The 18,329-nt window shown below is 48.0% G+C and overlaps 1 protein-coding gene across 4 annotated transcripts in view; it reads right to left on the bottom strand.

The window, feature by feature from the left end:
- Positions 1-30: 30 nt before the first annotated feature.
- LOC135264964 (histone-lysine N-methyltransferase SETD1B-A-like) overlaps positions 31-18,329 on the bottom strand; it is a 29,400-nt gene continuing 11,101 nt past the window's right edge. For 3 of the 4 annotated variants that reach the window (XM_064354089.1, XM_064354088.1, XM_064354085.1), the window contains 12 exons: positions 12,639-13,388; positions 12,107-12,286; positions 11,015-11,108; positions 10,005-10,231; positions 9,779-9,887; positions 9,179-9,634; positions 7,147-8,607; positions 6,529-6,695; positions 6,129-6,254; positions 5,774-5,893; positions 5,222-5,359; positions 31-3,943 (listed from right to left, as the gene is read on the bottom strand). In XM_064354089.1, the coding sequence (XP_064210159.1) occupies positions 3,770-3,943; positions 5,222-5,359; positions 5,774-5,893; positions 6,129-6,254; positions 6,529-6,695; positions 7,147-8,607; positions 9,179-9,634; positions 9,779-9,887; positions 10,005-10,231; positions 11,015-11,108; positions 12,107-12,286; positions 12,639-13,388 (4,002 nt within the window). In that variant the 3' untranslated portion in view covers positions 31-3,769. The remainder of the gene's footprint in view (positions 3,944-5,221; positions 5,360-5,773; positions 5,894-6,128; positions 6,255-6,528; positions 6,696-7,146; positions 8,608-9,178; positions 9,635-9,778; positions 9,888-10,004; positions 10,232-11,014; positions 11,109-12,106; positions 12,287-12,638; positions 13,389-18,329) is intronic. The other variant, XM_064354086.1, reaches the window with a different exon arrangement.

Below are 18,329 nucleotides of genomic sequence, written 5' to 3' on the forward strand. Positions count from 1 at the left end.
GGTACCCTTAACAAAAGACACAGTTCAAGGTTATTAACAAAACGTCAGTATGTTTATGGATTCCTTTATAAAAGTTACTATAATACAATAATACATAATCATAAATTCACAAAAGTATGAACAAATATTTACAGCAAAACACAACACTTGTCAACAAAGATATTCGGCACATTATCCATCAACACAAAAAACCTCTAGGTGTGTAAATAAAAAAATAATAAACAGTACGGTCTCCAAAGCTGGGCCTTAGTAAAATTAAAAACAATAAAAATAACCAATACTCAAATGCCTCAGACATTTTTTATTGCAAACCATTTCAATGTCCATACCTCAATCCACATGGAACCTGTTTGTTTTTTTTCTAAATATGAATGTGTTTAGAAAAATTAGTTAAAAATGGTCAAATATAATGAATAAAAACAAACTGCAAAGAGGCTAACTTGAAACTTCTCATTGGGCACTGATATTTAATAAGCATTGCTTAAACCACCGAGACATCTGTGCGATGGGAGGAAATTGTGCGTTAGTGTATGTGTAAAAACAATAAATCCACTTTTAGCTGTCCATAAATACATTTGAAGATGCCTTTATTTTTTAATTTTATTCTTTTTAAACATTTCAGTCATTTATAATAAATAGGCAATTGAGAAGTCACGAAAGCTCACCCAGCTCTTTTGCCATTCTTCCTTTCGCAGAATAATGCTCGTATTCTCTACACTGCAAATAGATGTACACGGAATTTACAAAAAAAAAAAAAAAAAAGCTTGACACAAGCTGAATATATTGCTACCAGCTGTGTGTGCACCAGTGTACTCTACACTTGGTGCATACCTCTGAGCTGTGCTTCTGTAGCAAACACCCCAAACAAAAAACATTTACACAACTATTTACAATCTACAGCTTACAAAGAGCAAAGGGCTGGGGGAAAAAAAAGAAAAGAAAAAAAAGACGTTTCTACAAGAAACAATCTTTCCAAGGGAAATGCCGATTCACATGATGGATTGGACGCACCTTTGCTTCAAATAAACAATTTATCTTTTTTTTTTTTACTTTACACGTTTTAATGCTCCCTGAAAATATCACAATTGTTAAATAATTATCCTTTTTTTTTCCTTTAAAAAAAGAGGAAACAAACTCATGGAATTTTCGGTACCCCACTGCCCTTCCCCGCACCTTTGCTGAAGATAAAATCGCCTGGCATGATACAAACGAACCTGTACAATATAAACACAACGATGATTCTCTTTAAAAAAGCCTCCGCACAACCCTGTGTGAATGCTCAGAAGCTGCAGGCAAGATGAACAATAATGTGGGCTTTTGGGGCTTCTGATTCACAGATGGGGCCCTTGCCAAGGAAGGGCCCCAGCATTAGTGCATTTGTAACAACAACAACAACAAAAAATTTAACTTGTGCAACCAATAATTACTGCTGCTACTTTTATGACAGTTGGTGAAAATGCATACGTAGTTTAAATGAAAACAGAAAAAGCAGCACCATATGGGAAATGAACAAGAATGGGGGGGGGGACAAAAAGAAATTAACAGCATGTGAAAGGTTAAGGGAGATGCCCTTACTTCCAAAAAGAAAAAGAAAGAGAAAAGCACTACAGTCTCCCCCCTCCCCATGTCTGTAAACACAGAGCCTTCTTCCAAGGCCCAGGACATTTCAGCTGTAGCACCAAAGAATCAGTAAAGACCACGCTCATGGTTGCACTCTCTCTCACACACACACACACACACACACACACACACACAATCTCTCTCACTTTCTCTCTATCTGAAAAGGTGCTATCCATTAGTTCAGAAAAGAATTGAATAGGCACTGTTCACGTTGGCCATTATTGTTCCGAAAGTTCCGTTTCACCCTCTAGTGTACAAATACTGCTACTACAGCAGCTCCTTGCTCCGTCAGTCAGCCAGTTGTCAGTCAGTGAGGGACACTGGCTATGGTTTCTAAGGCTGCTTCTTCCACTCACTACCATAATTTTTGGGTCAGAAGGAACTGTTCAGCAGTTCCTTTGCAGCTGCAACACAGACCAGCAGGCAGAGTGTGTTGAGGAGAGCTAACATTTACATCTACTTAACGAAGGGAGAATTGTGGCTTAGAGGCCATGTTGGTGAGGTCCTGCCTTACACTCAGTCGACCAAAGATTCTCACATGCCCAGATCACACGTACTGCCTAGAAAATGCTTATAAGAATGAGAGACTTTGCCAAGGAATTTTTCACACGCGCACACACACAGACACACACACATACACGCACACATGGTTAGAAAGCCTGTACCAGTATCACCAATGTTTAATCACACAGTGATGCAGGGAGCATAGAATAAAAGGACTGGACTGGACTGGACTGGACTCAGGGGTCAGGAAAGTAACCTCATTCAGTAATTATCAGAATGCAGTAAAGTGCACGATCTATGTAAAAAAGCTGACTGATACAAAGAATATTAAATCTACACTGTTACACAGACTGCTTCCCTCCACAGAGTAACATCCTGCCCCAATACAAGTGTCCAGGTGACCTGGTTAAGGGACCTACAAACTTTGCCTTCTAAGTCATAAGCAGCTAAGAATTATCTGTTTTAATTTCAGTTCTGTAACCTAGCCACCAGGGGGCAGTACATATTAATAGTTCATGTACAGGTTCAACTTCCAGAGACAAGCTCCCGGGGAATGAATCTATACAGTCTATTATAGTATTAATATTGGACATGAACACAATGAAAGGTGAATTTAATCTACCCTGCACACAAAGGTATTTACTAGTGATCGTCAGTCATTTTTTTGTTTTTCCTTGAGAAAGCTCAAGTCACGGGTATACAGAAAAACAAACAAAAATCTAAAATATTAGAGACAAAGTATGGGTAACGAAAAGATGAGGTAAACAATGAGAACATTACCTTTTAGGCTAGCATGCCTTCGCTACGAGCCCGTCGCGGTCACAACACAGGGCAAGCAGCAAAAATGAATAGCCTCCTCCTACTAGCATCCCTCTAGCTTCCCACTGCAAACAGTCAATTAGCAGCAAACATTAGGCATCACCACTGTTAAAGCATTTCCACCTAGCATGATGAATCCTTCAGAAACTGCGGCACTGAACCCAAGGCCTCTAGGTTGCCTCCATGAAATGATAATTGAGACAAATTAGTGAAAACCAAACATTCACTTCCACGCAATGGAGATTCTCACTGCACTCGTTAGCACCTGTGAAGGAGCAGACACATTATTTTCGTACTTGTTTGACGCTCGTCAAGGAAAACATAGCAGCTTTACATTCCAAAGAGGCAGTGACTGTACTGTGTGTGGGATGGAGGGGAGGGGCTATGGAAGAAATCACATGGGAAGGGTGAGCAGTTGGAGGTAGGCTGAGAAGATCTAGTGTCTTGTGAGCGTGGCAGGAAAAAAAAGTGAGTAACACATTAAATGTATGTAGAGAAAGCACCTGAAACTGTAAACAAAACAAAACAAAAAACACCTAGCTGCACAGGAGCTAATGGAAGAAGCTTTGAGCTTAAGTGCGATTCATTAGTGTGTTCCAGTCACACAAGTCTTCCGTTTTCGTCCCCTTTTTTTTACTTTGTAGTTTTGTAGAAGGTTGATTGTTTCCTTTTTCTTTTCTTTTTTGGCATAGTGCAACCATGCAACGGGTCCTCCTGACTAGTCTGAATAATCCCAGGGAAGGCAGCGGGATCAGGCGAGGACTCTGGGCTCCCTGCCTGTGCACCTTCAGGTTTGGGGGTGCCCCACGGGTACCCCTGCGCTGCCCTAGTTCAGGGTGCCCCGGCAGTTCTCCGCCCCGCACAGGCAGGGGATCTTCTCGTCCTCGATGGGGAACTTGTAGTCGTACGTGATCTCCTCGTTCACGCTGATGGGCTGCCTGGAGTAGATCACGATCTTCTTCTGCGACTCCACGGTGATGACCTTTGCGTAGCAGTTGGGCTGGAAGACAAGAGAGAAAATCACCCTCTTGCCACAAATTAGTCTGAATTCATGTCAATCCAATTCTGCTGTTGTCCCCACGCCACCCGCTAAAGCCTGCAATGAAGTGAGGATGTAAGCCAGTCACGGCCATAGTCCAGCTTCCTGTACCTAACATCATTCAATTTAGGTCGGCCGGTGCTAATTTGTGAAAACGAGGCAGCGATCATACTTACAATGCAATTCCATTAATATTAAATCGTTCATAATTTATCCACCCATACGCCAGCGTTGCCTCCAAACTCACAAAGTCACAAGGCGGTGAAAGTTCAATCCCTCTTGCGTTCATATAAATCATAAATGAGCTGTGGGATGTCTTCATTTCCCAATAACAACTTCCTTCGCACTTTGTCATTTATAGCGTTCGCTTGGGGTGGAGGGCGATAAACCCTTTTTCATTCACTGCACCATCTATTGATCCAGAAAACACCAGGTCGCCGTGGGAGACAAGTGTGAGGGGACAGATTGCACGATCCCCCCTCAGCACCCCGTTTTGTACCAGTTTTCAAAGCTTATGCTTCCTGTTGCAGTCTGAATCCACTAGAGCCTTTTCATGTTATGATTAAGCGCAGAAAATTGTTCAAGATGACGAAAGTTCGTGCCAAACTAAGTTTGTGGCGAACAGTTTATGTTGAACTATTTTAAATGAACACACAATTTAGTTTGCCACCAACCCGTTTTTAATAAAAATGGATGCTACTAAATGGAGGGTAATTTTCACAGTGGCTTCTGCGATATTAGGAGACTTCACTGTTAGTGGTCCTGATATGACAGATATTATACAAATACACTCTGTATTGTCGTGTAGCGCAACTAATGAAGAGGTCTGAGTGATATGCTGAGTCTCGAGATGATGACTTCTCGGTTACATTTCAGGATGAAATGGGCAACCTTTGTTCTCTCGATGTCTTTCCTGTCAGCAGTCATTTTTGTTTGCGGAGCACTACCTTTTCATACTGTTAAGTAACGTTAGCTAGTGTTCGTGGCGAACAGAAGAAAGTTTGAATATGTTCGCAAACATTAGCTAACGCTCGCCGTCTTGAACGCACGTCAGTTCTAATCAATAGCATGCATCAGTGGACGAGCCACTTGGGCATCAAACCAGACCCATAATAGTTTCCTATCTATTTTCAAGGTGACGCTGAAATCCTCTCGTTAAATGTAACCGACGTGAGGGGTCTGTGCATGACACATTCTGAAAACTGGCATCCCCGGAACTAGCAGGTGACAGAAACTCACATTGCAGCTGTGGTTGATGAACCGGGCAAAGTTCCCACACTTGGTGGCGTCGATGATGGTGTCGTGGTCCACCCGGAACATGTAGCTGCTGCCGATTCCCTCGTCCTCGTAGCGCTTCTCACGCATGTCCGCGATCACCTATGGGGGGTGTGGGGGGGGGGGGGGCAGGCACATTCACCTCAGCATTACTTTACAGATTAAGCAGGGCTTCTACAGTGCATCAAATTCAAAACTCAAGGAGTCCTCAAGGGCTGTCATGGACAATTCAATACATCTTACAAATTTTGCCCCCAGTAGAACATCACATTAACCAAATTCACAACCATTTGAATTTTCATTTATATAAATAAATATTTATGCTTATGCACCTTACATAGCGCAAAACAGACAGAAAATCAAACACTCAAAATAACACATTTCAAGGACCAATGGCAACACAGCTATAGGCCCCACCAGACAGGGTTATGGATGCTCAGTGTTGTCCTGCTCAAACAGGAGAATACAGGAGGTAATTCCACAGTATCTCCTGCCCTGAGTCAAGAGGCTCCTCACCTGCCGGATGTTCTGGCCCACGTACTCGATGACCATCTCGTCAGCGGCGATGGGCTCCATGGCGAACAGGCCCCAGTCGTGGATGTGGCTCTTGCAGAAGCGGATCTTTTTCTTGCGGAACTGAAAGAGGAGCAAGGGATGAGCGTGCCAGGTCTCTTGACATTCTGGGACAGGCTGGACCACGCAGCCTGGGCCCACTCTCAGTCCTGGGCAGCTAAACGTGGAGATAAGCCTCCTTGCTTAAAACTTCTCCACTAAATTTAAACTTACAGAACCAGATTGCACTGAATCAAATTCCTGAGGTAAGATAAATGAGGAAATTTGGGGTAAAAGAGGTGCGGGTCTGGGCCCCTACCTTGAGCTGGTTGAACTTGAGGAGGTCGCTGTCGCAGCTGAAGGAGGAGAGCAAGCGGCGCTGTTCGGACCGGCGCTCGGACCCGGCTCGGGTGGAGATGTGCGGCTGGGCTGGGATACTCATCCCCTGCAGGAGAAGCACATTCCCTGGTTACAACTTAAAACTAGCCCTGCACACCACACACACAAATGTCTATAGACAAATATAAACACACATTGTTTACACAGACTCATTACAGCCTTTCAATCCTTGTTCTCGCCATTTACTGGATAACTTTATTATACTGTATTATACAGGTAGCAGGCATCATTATTCACTGAGATTTTTATGGAAGAATCCAGAATCTGAAAACAGAAGCTAAGGGAGCTAACTCTTCTGAGCCAAAATGGCCGCCGCTTACCTGCGTGTCCATTGGTGGCTCGTCCATCAGTGGCCGTGTGCTGTTGAGGTATTTGATTTTGTCCTTTTTGTCGATTTTGTAATAGCCCTCGCTGCGAGCGCAACCCGTCATGTGATCCCGCATCCCGTCGTCCCGCTTCTTCCTCTTCACTGGAGCAATGCTGGTGGGTGCCGGGGGTCAAGGGAAGGGTACGACCAGAGAGCTTCACACAGACACATGGCACAACATCCACAAAGCATTTGTCCTGAAATTTATGCCACTTAAATAATGTAACCCTAGTTCTGATAACCCACAAAAACCGATAACTATTTGACCACCTCACTGCAGAGTCAGATAACCCGCGGTACTCCAATCCCATTGTAATAAAGCAAAGGGAACATGCACTGATGGGAGAGCAAGATGAACCCCAAAGAGGGAGGAGCTACCACAGTATGGTCAGCAAGGTCTTTTGATTGGTTGACAAGACCGAGACTGTCAGCACATGATAGGTCTACCAGTTATTGGGGTTTATGAGCACCCACTAGCAGTAGATAACGTTACCTGAGAAAGCATGTGTTTGACCTAAACTGAAGCAGCACAGAGCCTGGGGGCCAGTAATGGAGTTTGGGTAAAGGATATGAGGATGATGGACCCAGAGCGTGTCGTTCAGCCAGTCGTTGCCGTTGTCCTGCTGCAGCATTTTGTCGTAGGTGATCTGCAGGTTCCGGATGTCCTCCTCGTCGATGCCGTCGTTCCAGAGGTTGTAGAGGATGGTCATCTCCTCAAACTCGGAGCGCGGGGGGAACAGGGGCCTGGGAGAGGAGGCCACGGGGGAGTGGGAGGCCAGCAGGAGCTCCTCCTGCCGCCTCCTCACCCTCCTCTGCGGCTTCTGCAGGAAGTCCTCCTCCAGGAGCCGGTTGTCCAGCTCCTGGAGGGGCAGCTTGTCCTGCTCCTCCAGCTGGGTCCAGTCTTCCCTGAAGTCCAGGGTCACCACCGCGGGCTCCGTCGGGGCACAAGGCGCCACCGTGACCGCCACTGGCATGTCCGCCAGGAGGTCTGCGACAGGAAGGTCGGGCGGCAGGGAGGGGGGCACGTCGCCCACGTGGGGCTCCTCTACCTCTTGGGGCGGGGCCACCGCAGGGGTCTTCTTCGACTTGGGCCGCCCCGGCTTCCTTTTGGGCGGGGTGACGTCGGGAGGCACAGGCGGTTCCGCCGGCTGGGCGTCGGCAGGCTGGTCTTTTGGCACGCTGGCTGCACTTAGAGTGGACCCCATGGGCGAGGGGCAGGGGCTGGGCGGGGGCGGCGCAGAGTCCTTGAACAGCTCGCCGGGGAGGGGGTCGGGGCCGAGGGCGGGGGTCGGCGGGGGCGCGGGGAAGGAGCCGAGGGGGGAGGCGCTGGGGGGCGGCTCCTTGAACAGAAGCCGCTCCTCCAGACTGTCGGAGGAGGCCTTCCTGAGGATGGGGATGCCGAACGCAACGCAGGCGGGGTCGGGGAAGGTCGGGGTGAAGGTGAAGTCCCGCCCGGGGGTCCGCGGGATACCCGCGCTGACGCCGGGGGACTGGGAGGGGTACGAGAAGGGGCTGCCAGGTATGTGGGGTGAGCTTAGCGTCAGGCTGCTGCCCGTCAGGGGCGCCTCGCTGCCCGGCGTGATTGGCACCGTGTCCGTGCTCTGGGACTTGCCCAGGCACTTGGCCACCTTGCTCATCAGGTCCCTCCCGGGCGTCCTGGGCAGGTCCTCGTCCGCCGAGACCCTGGCCGTGGAGGGCAGGTCGGGCAGCAGGCCGGGGGGCAGGAGCAGGGACTGGACCTCGATGACGGGGGCCGAGCAGGGGAGGGGGTGGGGCAGGACGGACGACGGGGGGAGGAGCTTGTCGACAGGCACGTCCGCCTCCAGGAGGGCGGGGGCCTCTCGGCCCGGCGTGCGCGGCAGCTCCTCCTCCTCCGCCGCGGGGGAGGAGAACTTGCCCTTGAGCCGCACGTCCAGGTCGCTGTCCGCCAAGGAGCCGGTCGGGGTGGGGGGGCGGAGGTTCCCGAAGTCCTCGTGAGGCTCCATCTTCACCTCCGGGAGGTCGGCCTCCACCTCGATGTCTGGCTCCTCCACTGAACACAGAAGCACAGAAAACCTTGTCATTAAAAGTCGACACAGATTAGGAACATTAGATGAAAACTGAATTTCCACACCAGAAATCCCAGTTCAATTAAAAGTTGCGTTTCATTTACGTTTCCCCATAGTTCACCAAGCTAATTTAACCCTTAATAATATTGCATATAATCCTGTATCTCTCCACTTTAAGAGCACCTCTCAGCGCTGCACCACAGGGTAACAACTTGCAATATTATCACAGCAATGATTGTACCATGCACCGCTGAGTATTGCATTTATAACTGTGTGGGATTCTTCCTGTGCTTTACCCCCATATGTGCACTGTTCTCTCCTCCCGTTCAGAAAAGATGAACTCTCAGCTCTAATTTGAAGCACTGTTTTACACTGATCACCCCTATGTTTTATTACACTGAGGCAATCATTGCTATGGTAATGCGTTTTCCCCTTGTTTAAACAATACCCAGAAGATATATTATGACTATGTATATATGGAAAAATCCAGCACACCAATATTATCTTTATGAACACACCGATATCATCTTTATGAACGAGAGAAACTTTAATAACCTGGAACTCCCTTCGGCGACGGCGGCCTGAGGTCGTGCGCTGGTTCGGGGGGCAGGATGTGAGCGATGGAGTCCTCCAGCCTGGCGGTGATGCAGTCCACCATCTCGTCCCCCTCCAGGAAGTGGGTCGCGTGGGTCAGGTGTTCCACCGGCCCCTCCCTCAGCTCCGCCTCCTCCATGCCCTGCTCCGCCACGCCCAGCAGAGCCAGCTCCAGCTCGTCGTCGTGCAGGATCGGCGCCGTGGGAGTGGCCGGAGGCTTGGCCTCCAGCTCCTCCTCCTCGTCATCGGAGGTGGACGCCCGGAGCTCCTCCTCTTCCTCGTCGTCTTCCTCGTCCTCCGCCTCCACGTCCTCCTCTTGGTCCTCGTGCTCCTCGGAGCTCGAGTCGTAGTCAGAGGAGTCCTCGCTTTCCTCGGAGGAGTCGGAGTCCGCTTTCGATGAAATCGCGCTGGCAACTTCTGGGAGGTGAAAAGATTGAAATGACATATATTGGGGTCCATTCAGAACCAAAAATACTACGAAAAAACACTTGTGATTGAGGCATGATGTGCTTAATACTGAATGCATAGCCTACACACTGAAGTCCCTTTTTTTATATTTACCGTCATCAGACGATTCTTCCCTCTCACTACTGTCAGATTCGACTTCATCTTCATTGTCCTCGTCTTCCTCGTCGTCGTCTTCATCTTCGTCATCATCTTCCTCACCCTCCTGTAGGGCCCAGAACAGACCAGGTTCACTTACCTGTGGGTGCCTACTGCCTACACTTTCATTATTTCTAGGCAATTGGACACTAAAAATGCAAACGAATGAAAAGCATCAGCTCACCTTGCCAGAAGAGAGTCTTTCAGATGCTTCCACTTCCTCTGGCTCCTCTTTTTCCGATGAGGACTCCTCCTCCTCCTCTTCCTCCTCTTTCCCAGAAGTCTCCTCTTCCTCCTCCCCCTCGCTGTCCAGCTCCAGCGGCCGGGCGTGTCTTCGCCTGATGGCCGAGACGTCGCCGTCCTTCTTGGACACGTCTGAGAGGTCCCCCATGTCCCTGTCGCGCTCGGACTCTGAGGACAAGAACGCACACAGTGTGAGAACCTCCACCGCCATTTTAAAAGCTCACAGCACAGCTAAGGTGCCCAGTCATCACGTGAGACTCGCATTTAGCTAGGGAGCTGTGATATCTAATAGACAGTTAGACCAGGGCATACTTCTGCAGAACCTTCTAAGCAACCAACAAATGTGAAACCGTAAACTTGCTCCACTAGCTTATTCACAGCATAACAAATACATTAAACCAAAATAAGAGCCTGCAGAAAATTATACCACATATATTCAGAATCTACAGAATTTACAGAATCAACAGGAAAACACAAATATGCACCCTTATTTATTTTCATTCATTTTTTATTGTTGGTGCAATATGTATTATCTTTTAAAGGTTTTACGGCTACTTCTTCTGAACACTGACATAACTTCTAGTTTCTGTTCCTCTGACCACTCTGCTCAACACCTTATGAACGTACTACCATTACTATCAAAAGGAACGTGTCGTACATACAGGATATTTCTATTTTTAACGATATATGCAGGCTGTTTACAGAAAGCCTCCCTTTTTTTTTTGCAGGTCTTTTTTTCCATGCAGTGGCAAAGGAACCCCTGTGGGTGGGAACGCAGGAACCTGCCCGCTCACTGAGAGGAACGATGAAAGAGCGAAATGCATGAGCGTGCCAATCCCACACATTAAATACGAACAAAGCCCGCCCACACTGGAGGCTGTTCAGGGGCCAGTGTTTTAATTTATCCGTGCTTTATTTAAACAGATAGCCTCATCGAGATCCTGAGCTAACCTTCATCCTCCAGCTCGTCATCCACGGGCGTAGAGGGGCGTATTCTTTTGGGGTCCCCCGTGGAGGCCTGGTCGGGGGGCTCCTTCCGCTTCACCTGCGCGCAGACAACCCACCATTACCCATCACCCCCCACCGTGTGCCCGTCCACCACAATTTGGCTGAAGCAAGGTCTTGAAACGTTTCCCGACCGCTACACCGAGCAAAGAACAGCAAAACAATACACTACACTGCATCCCCAAGGCAACTGGATTTTATACATAGTGCTTTGTGAATAACTCTTGACCCCATTTCTCCTGATTTTGCTCCATAACGTCCTAAGTTACTATTACGTTTGAATAAATAAGATCAAGCCATTCAAATGGACAGAGGTCACAACACCGAATGGACCTAGAAATTACAGGGTTACACAGTCGTGTGGAAATAAAATGGTGAGTACGGCTAAGGCCAACAACATATTCTTCCTCTTTGCGACCTCTATTTGCGAAAGGATGGAGAAGGTATTTGTGAACCTCTGTTAAGGTACTCAGCCTCTCAAATGTCAAGCCGTTACAAACATCCATTATGCAGCGTCTTTCAGGACTTCTGCATTGCCAGAAAAAAAACAACCAACAAGAGGCCATTGTGCCTATGCCATTTGTGAGGGTTTCAATACAGGTGGCCTTGGACATAAGAGCAGTAACAAAGCCACTTGTCCATCAAATGGCTTGCAAGCAAAACCCAGTTTTCCCAGCAGCCAACCACTACCCTGAAGATGCTCTCAGACTCCATCTCAATTACCAAAGACAAAAGCCATCTGCATTAACTGAGCCCAGCCACTGATCCAATTACGTAAATGAAAAGAATTTTGAGAACACAAAGGAACGCAGAGCTGGTCGGGAGAAGGGCTGTCCCATCCGCACTTCGGTGATTCCCAGGTAGGACGCTGCCCTTGTACCCTTGAGCAAGGCACTTAACCTGCATTGCTTCGGTATATAAATCCAAATCGATGCAACGTAAATGCTATGTAGAATGTTGTGTAAGTCGCTCTGGATGAGAGCGTCTGCTAAATGCCTGTAATGTAACGTAATGGGCGGGCGCAGGCGTGGGCCGTACCTTAAAGGAGGGCAACCGGATGGCGCCCCGCAGGCCGATGCCCAGCCCCATGCCCTCGTAGCCGAGCCCCTCGCCCTTGTTCCAGTTCTCCAGCAGGCTGGAGGCGATGGGCTCTCTGGGTTTGGGCTTCTCCTTCTCTTCTTCCTTCCCCTCCCCGGACTTCACCGGGGTGAGAGAAGCCTGCAAACGTTCATCGGAAGGGAAGTTAGATTTCACATCATAACAACAGAAAAGATAAACTAGATCAGACAGCAGTGAGGCAGGTCAGAGTCAGCCCAAAAAATTTATTAAAATGCTTTAAATGTAACAGACTGCTTATACTTCAAAAGTGTCCTAGCAACACGAGCAAAGACGAACAACAATTGGGACTTTGTTCCAATACCCAGACCAAGAAGTAACATATATACTCATTGGTGGCAAACCTGAAGTAAACTAGCAATGGCAGAAAACCGAGCTACTCGTTCCCGTTGTACACCAATGCAAAGGTCTCAAGCAAGAACTACCCTGTACCGCGAGTGATTGGCTGACTCACCTTGGCTGACCGCTCCTTCTTGTCCCACCATTCGTCGAAGGCCCTGAAGGCCACCACCTCCACCATCTTGCGGTTGAGGTCCCTCTTCATGATAGCCTTCAGCTCCTTGACGATGACCATCAGCACCCCGTCCACCGTGGCCTTGTGCGGGTCCTCCTTCTTGGGCTCGTACCCCGGCGGGGGCACCGCGGGGTTGAATTTAGGCATGGCGGGCAGGGGCCAGGGCTGTCCGTGCCCCATGCTGGCAGACGGCCCGGCTCCCATAGAAAAAGGCCGGTAGGGATTCCCGAACTGCATGGCCCCGCCCCCGGCTATGAAGGGAGGGTAGGGGTACCCCCGCTGGCCCTGCATCATGCGGCTCAGCATCTGCGTCTGCATCTGGAAGGACATCTGCATGCTGCTCCACTGCGGCAGGCAGCTCACCAGGTCCATCTGCATCATGGGCACCATGTTGGGCGCGTACGGGTGCAGCGGGTGCATCATGGCGTGGGGGGGGACCCCCGGAGGGCCGGGCAGGGGCGGAGGGGGGCCGGGGACGGCGGGGTGGGGCGGGAGGTGTGGGGGCGGGAGGGGGAAGCCCGTCTGGGGAGGGGGCAGGGGAGGGAACCCCGGAGGGGGGATGGTGATCGCGGACATGGAGGACACGGAGGAGTTGACCACGATGCCCTTGGCACAGTCGCCACTGGCGATAGGGGTGCCGGGCATCTCGTCGTCCGAGATCTCCATGTCCTCTCCAGAGGACTGGTGGCTCTGTGAGACAGACAAGGAGCAAGAAACAATCAAATACTTCCTCCAAAAAATCTCAGGCCCATATTGTATCTGGATGCATGTACCAAAAGGGTTTTTTTTTTTTCATAAAAATAATTCCCTCCTAGAGGAAAGATACCCTGCAAGTAAAAGTGGTATTAGTCATGACATTCTTGGGTGCCGTGGCAAAGACGTCTATACACAGTACTGCTGCAGTAGGAACACAGTGTATGCAAACATATTGATCTGCCAACCAAACCAACAAATACTCTAACCTCACACTTCGTTGAAGGCACTTGTTGGAAATAGACGTGCTTTACAAAACAGTTTTAAAAATACATACAACTCTGGCCATACCGCAACATTAATTTTTTAAAAAATATGAAAAAAGATATACAAACTAAAATACAATTTTTTTCTTTGGTCATACATAAAATGTATGACCAGTGTAAAAATGTAATCATTCCCTTTCATCAAGCATTATCAGTCATGTCACAGTTCATTACAATGTCCTTTGCTAATAGCTGGGGCCTTACCATCCATCAATTGTCTCACTGTCATCATTTTAGCTGACACCCCTCCCCCCACTAACTACAGAACCTCACTCATCAAATACCTGCCATCTCACCCCCCACAAGCTCATCACGTACGAATCGATGACAGATTAGTGCTTTTGAGGCAGAGGGGGATAGCTACCAGTCTTTTGATTGTTTTTTATGAGCTCTCAATCACACTTTTAGCTGCAGAAATGCTTTAAAGACCTGCTCTCTGATCTCACAGCTCTGTTATAGCTACTGCGGCTTGTTAAATAGCTTCAATAATTCACTGCTCAATTTCCAAATGACAAATCATCCCTCTTGTGCACCGTGTCTTGAATTTAGGACATCAAACAATGTCACAGTTGCAGCACTCAGTGTAATCAATCAGTGAATCAGGGTTTTAAATTATTGAATTTAATACAGAATTCAGCCATGAATGCACCCCTCCCAACACTTCTGTGGATACTTGCGAACAAATGTAGTGGCCTATTGGTTATGTCAAGTCAGAATCTACAATCAAAATGGCTTATAACGCATAGTATTTATTATCCATCTATATTTTTGGGGAGGGTGTCAGAACCACAGATGGTGAACAGTGAGCAACCAAAAAAATCTGCTTTTCAGTACCTCACAGCCCCAGATTTCATTAGATGCTCTGTCTACCTCTCTTCCCCTCCGCCCCCCGGCCCCCCCCCCCCTCCAGGAAACAGGAACAAAGGGTCACGGAGGTCAGTGGGCTGCTATTCAGGTTTACTCAACTGATCACACATGAATCAAAGGACGGACCAATGAGACTCCGATAATGGACATAATGGTGGAGCAGAATGGAAGCCATCGCAGCGGCCGCAGAATGGCGAGGAGCGTTTTTTTCACGCTTGACAAATTGGGCAAAGAGTCAAGGTCAAACTCCTCACAGGCCGAGCTGTGGCCCTTTAGCCTCGATTCAACCTCGAGATGAAGTGCTCGTGACCAACAGAAGTGGCCAGGGTCAGCGTTCAAAGTCCAACAAAAGTTGTGTACTAAAGTCAAAAATCAAAAGGGGGGTTGTAATGAACTGCTCTCTTTATCGTGCAATGAGGCCCATCTTGTTTATACGTATAAATGATGCAGCAGCAAAAACTCCTGATAGCCATGTTCGATGTTACCTAGAACCATGAAGGCAAAACCAACTGTCTGGGGAAATCAGCTTCCTTTACAAGACGCTTATCTGGCGGGAAAACGGAAAAGGAACTGAAGGGGCTCCAACCCGTTTCTCTCTCAACCGCTGCACAGGACTGCCTCCAATTTCCTGCTCATAACAAATACCACCCTTGCACAATGACCAACCGAGTGGCGGTTCTCAGGGCAGTCGCTCGGAACGCTGAGGTAACCAGCAGCCTCCAAGGTCACACTACTCCGTAACTGTCACCGTAGTTACCTTTTTCTAATCTTACACATTTTAAAAGGCTACAGCCACTATCAAGCAGTGTTCTCAAAGCTTGCTCTACTCACCGTTCTGATTCCTGTGGTCTATCAAAGCTAAATCCTATTGGTCACAATTCTTCCTATAGTATAGCAGCTTTAACCGAATTGGGAGATATACAAAAGGACCTACAACTTTACACTGGGATTTCTGATTATCAACTGTTGAGCTTGTCACGGTTTTGTCTGTAGTTTTGGGAATGACAATCTTTACCAGAAAATGAATAGTGGTCTGTGCAGTGTTCTTTGTCACTTTGAAGCTGTTAAGTGTTTGGGTTTGTACAGTTTCTCTTTGCACAATGGGAGTCTTCCTAACTGTTCCACGACTTCACAGGCTTTTGCACATTTGTAAATTACATAAAAATGACATGGGACCATACAGCTGTCTATACAAAAGCAAAAACCAAATCTGAGTGGAGCATATGGACATTTGAGAAAGAGCCACCAGGATGGCTTGTTGAATGTTAATCATTCCTTAATAGAATGGTAAACATATATATTTTTTTTAAATGTAATTCAGCACCCCAAACATGGCACCAACTGAAAATCGGGAGAAGCAGAAATTCAGGAAGGGTAAGCCAGAGAAACAGAGAACTTCTTTGTGAACAGACCCCCTCATTAAAATAAAAAAGAGACACAAATACAGCCACTGCACACTGTACACGTATGCAGCCAGGAGAAAATCACTGCACTAGAAAGAAATCACCATGCATCACACACACACACGCAGACAGGAGAAGGACCACTGGGTGCACAAAGCAACACAGCCCTGCACAAATGGCTTCTATTAAAGATGGTATCATGACAGCATCATCCTTAGTTTATTATAGTGCAGTTAAATCTTTCTATGGTCATCTCTGGCTTAGAACAATACAGCTGCAGAATATGAAGAGAAAAAAACATTTGACTATTTATTGGTCTGTAAAAGAATACCCACCAGCATGTAATATTCCTCCAGTCACCCCCATTGCTACAGATTTAGTGTCTTCCAGAAGACTGGAATTCATAAACAGCAGACAGGAGGGGGGAGGATTGCTGTGGGGATAGAAAGAGAGAGAGAGAAAAGAGAGAGAGAGAGAGGGAGAGGGAGGGGGGGAGAGAGAGAGTGAGAGAGGGAGGGGAGACGGGGAGGGGAAAAAAGAGGCGGAGAGATAGCGGAATAGGAAAGGGAAAGAGAGAGGGAGAGGAGTTTGACAGCCCCCTCCGTCATTCTTCTGTCGTAGCGTCACTGGACGAGCGGGGGTTTCCCTTTCATCAGCAGATAGGATGAGTCAGCCCGACGGCGGGGGGGGGGGGGGGTAGTTGGCAGAGCGGCAGCACCAACAGTCCAACCCCCATTAACACCCCCCCACCCCTCCCTCCCCAAACCCTCCCCAAACCTCCCTATAGGTCTGCATGTGTCCCTGCCGATAGCTCAGCGCTGCTCTCCTGGAATGTCCTTCCCTCCCTCTCTCTCCACACAAAGCCCCACAGCAGCGCTCCAGTGCTGAGTGCCGCTAAAAGCCCTGCAGCTCCTCAACAGCTGAGGACTCCGCTTCAGATCTATTGAGCAGCGCCACTGCCTTTGATCACAGCAGACCCCTCGCTGGCCCATTCTGTGCTCTCCGCAAACCAAGCGCCCTGCTGGGGCTCCTTACACACACACACACACACACACACACACACACGCATACAGACACACACACACCAACACAAAGACACATGCAGACACACACAAGCCGACGCCGACACACACACACACACACACACACACACACACACACAAGGGCGTGCGCATACAGACAGACACACAACGCAGACACACAGATAAACACAGCCAGACCCAGATACACAAAGACACACACACACACAGACACATGCAGACAAGCCGACACACACACACAGACACACACAGATAGACACAGCCAGACCCAGACACACGAAGACACACACACAAACACGCACAAACACACAGACACATGCAGACAAGCCGACACACACAGACAGACACAGCCAGACCCAGACACACATAGACAAGCACACCACACAGACACAAGCAGACACACATGCAGACACACACACACAGACACTAAATTCTCAGCACATCTTTTGTGAGCGAGCTGCTTCCACACCCCATTGTGTACGAGTCAGTAAAAGTCAGACAGTGGGGTTATTTCTGAACATGCATCCTTTATAGGCCTACAGCTTTTCAAACAATCACGATAAGAGTTCACTTACAGAATTCTATTAGCCTAATCTGTGCTTATGTAAATATGCTGTTTTATAAAATAAAATGATTTTTTGGAGTAAATGACTAAGACCACCCCAAATATGGAAAAGCTGCTCAGCCAAGGAAGGCACAATCCCATTGAGTGTTATCACCATCGTGAACACAAACAGTTGTAGACACCTGACACTGGGAGGGGTGTATCAATCTGCCTCTGTCTCAGTCACACACACACACACACACGCACACACAAACCAATACGTTGTCACAATACTGGAGCAGGCAACTGCCAAACACATTTGGTGAAATGAGTCAAAAATCAAAAGGGAAAAAATTGGGAGGCACTTTTAAAACTCGCACGCTATGAGCTTCCTGTGTACAGTACTCCCCCTGGCTATGGCCACAGCAACCACACCACAGCGTGCAGACAGGTCTCCCCAGCCTGTTATTTACTATGGTCACGTTCAGCTGACACAGACAATTCGAAAACCTTCATCAGCAGCCATTACTCACACCCAAGGAAGCCCTTCTCAAACATCATCTTCACCCACAGCTACATGCAGAAGTCCACAATGGCTTGGACACTGCATTAATGATATTAGATTACCGATAGTAATCTCCAGTTGTGCTTTTCAGAGTATGATCATAAGATCTACAGCTTCAATGAGGCTGAAACTTTTCATGCCTAAAATTAGCATGTCTGAAATCTAGCCAGAACTCCACATCTCTGCAAACCCA

This window comes from Anguilla rostrata, chromosome 10 (genome assembly GCF_018555375.3).
Source record: "Anguilla rostrata isolate EN2019 chromosome 10, ASM1855537v3, whole genome shotgun sequence".
In the NCBI taxonomy this organism is placed as follows: domain Eukaryota; kingdom Metazoa; phylum Chordata; class Actinopteri; order Anguilliformes; family Anguillidae; genus Anguilla; species Anguilla rostrata.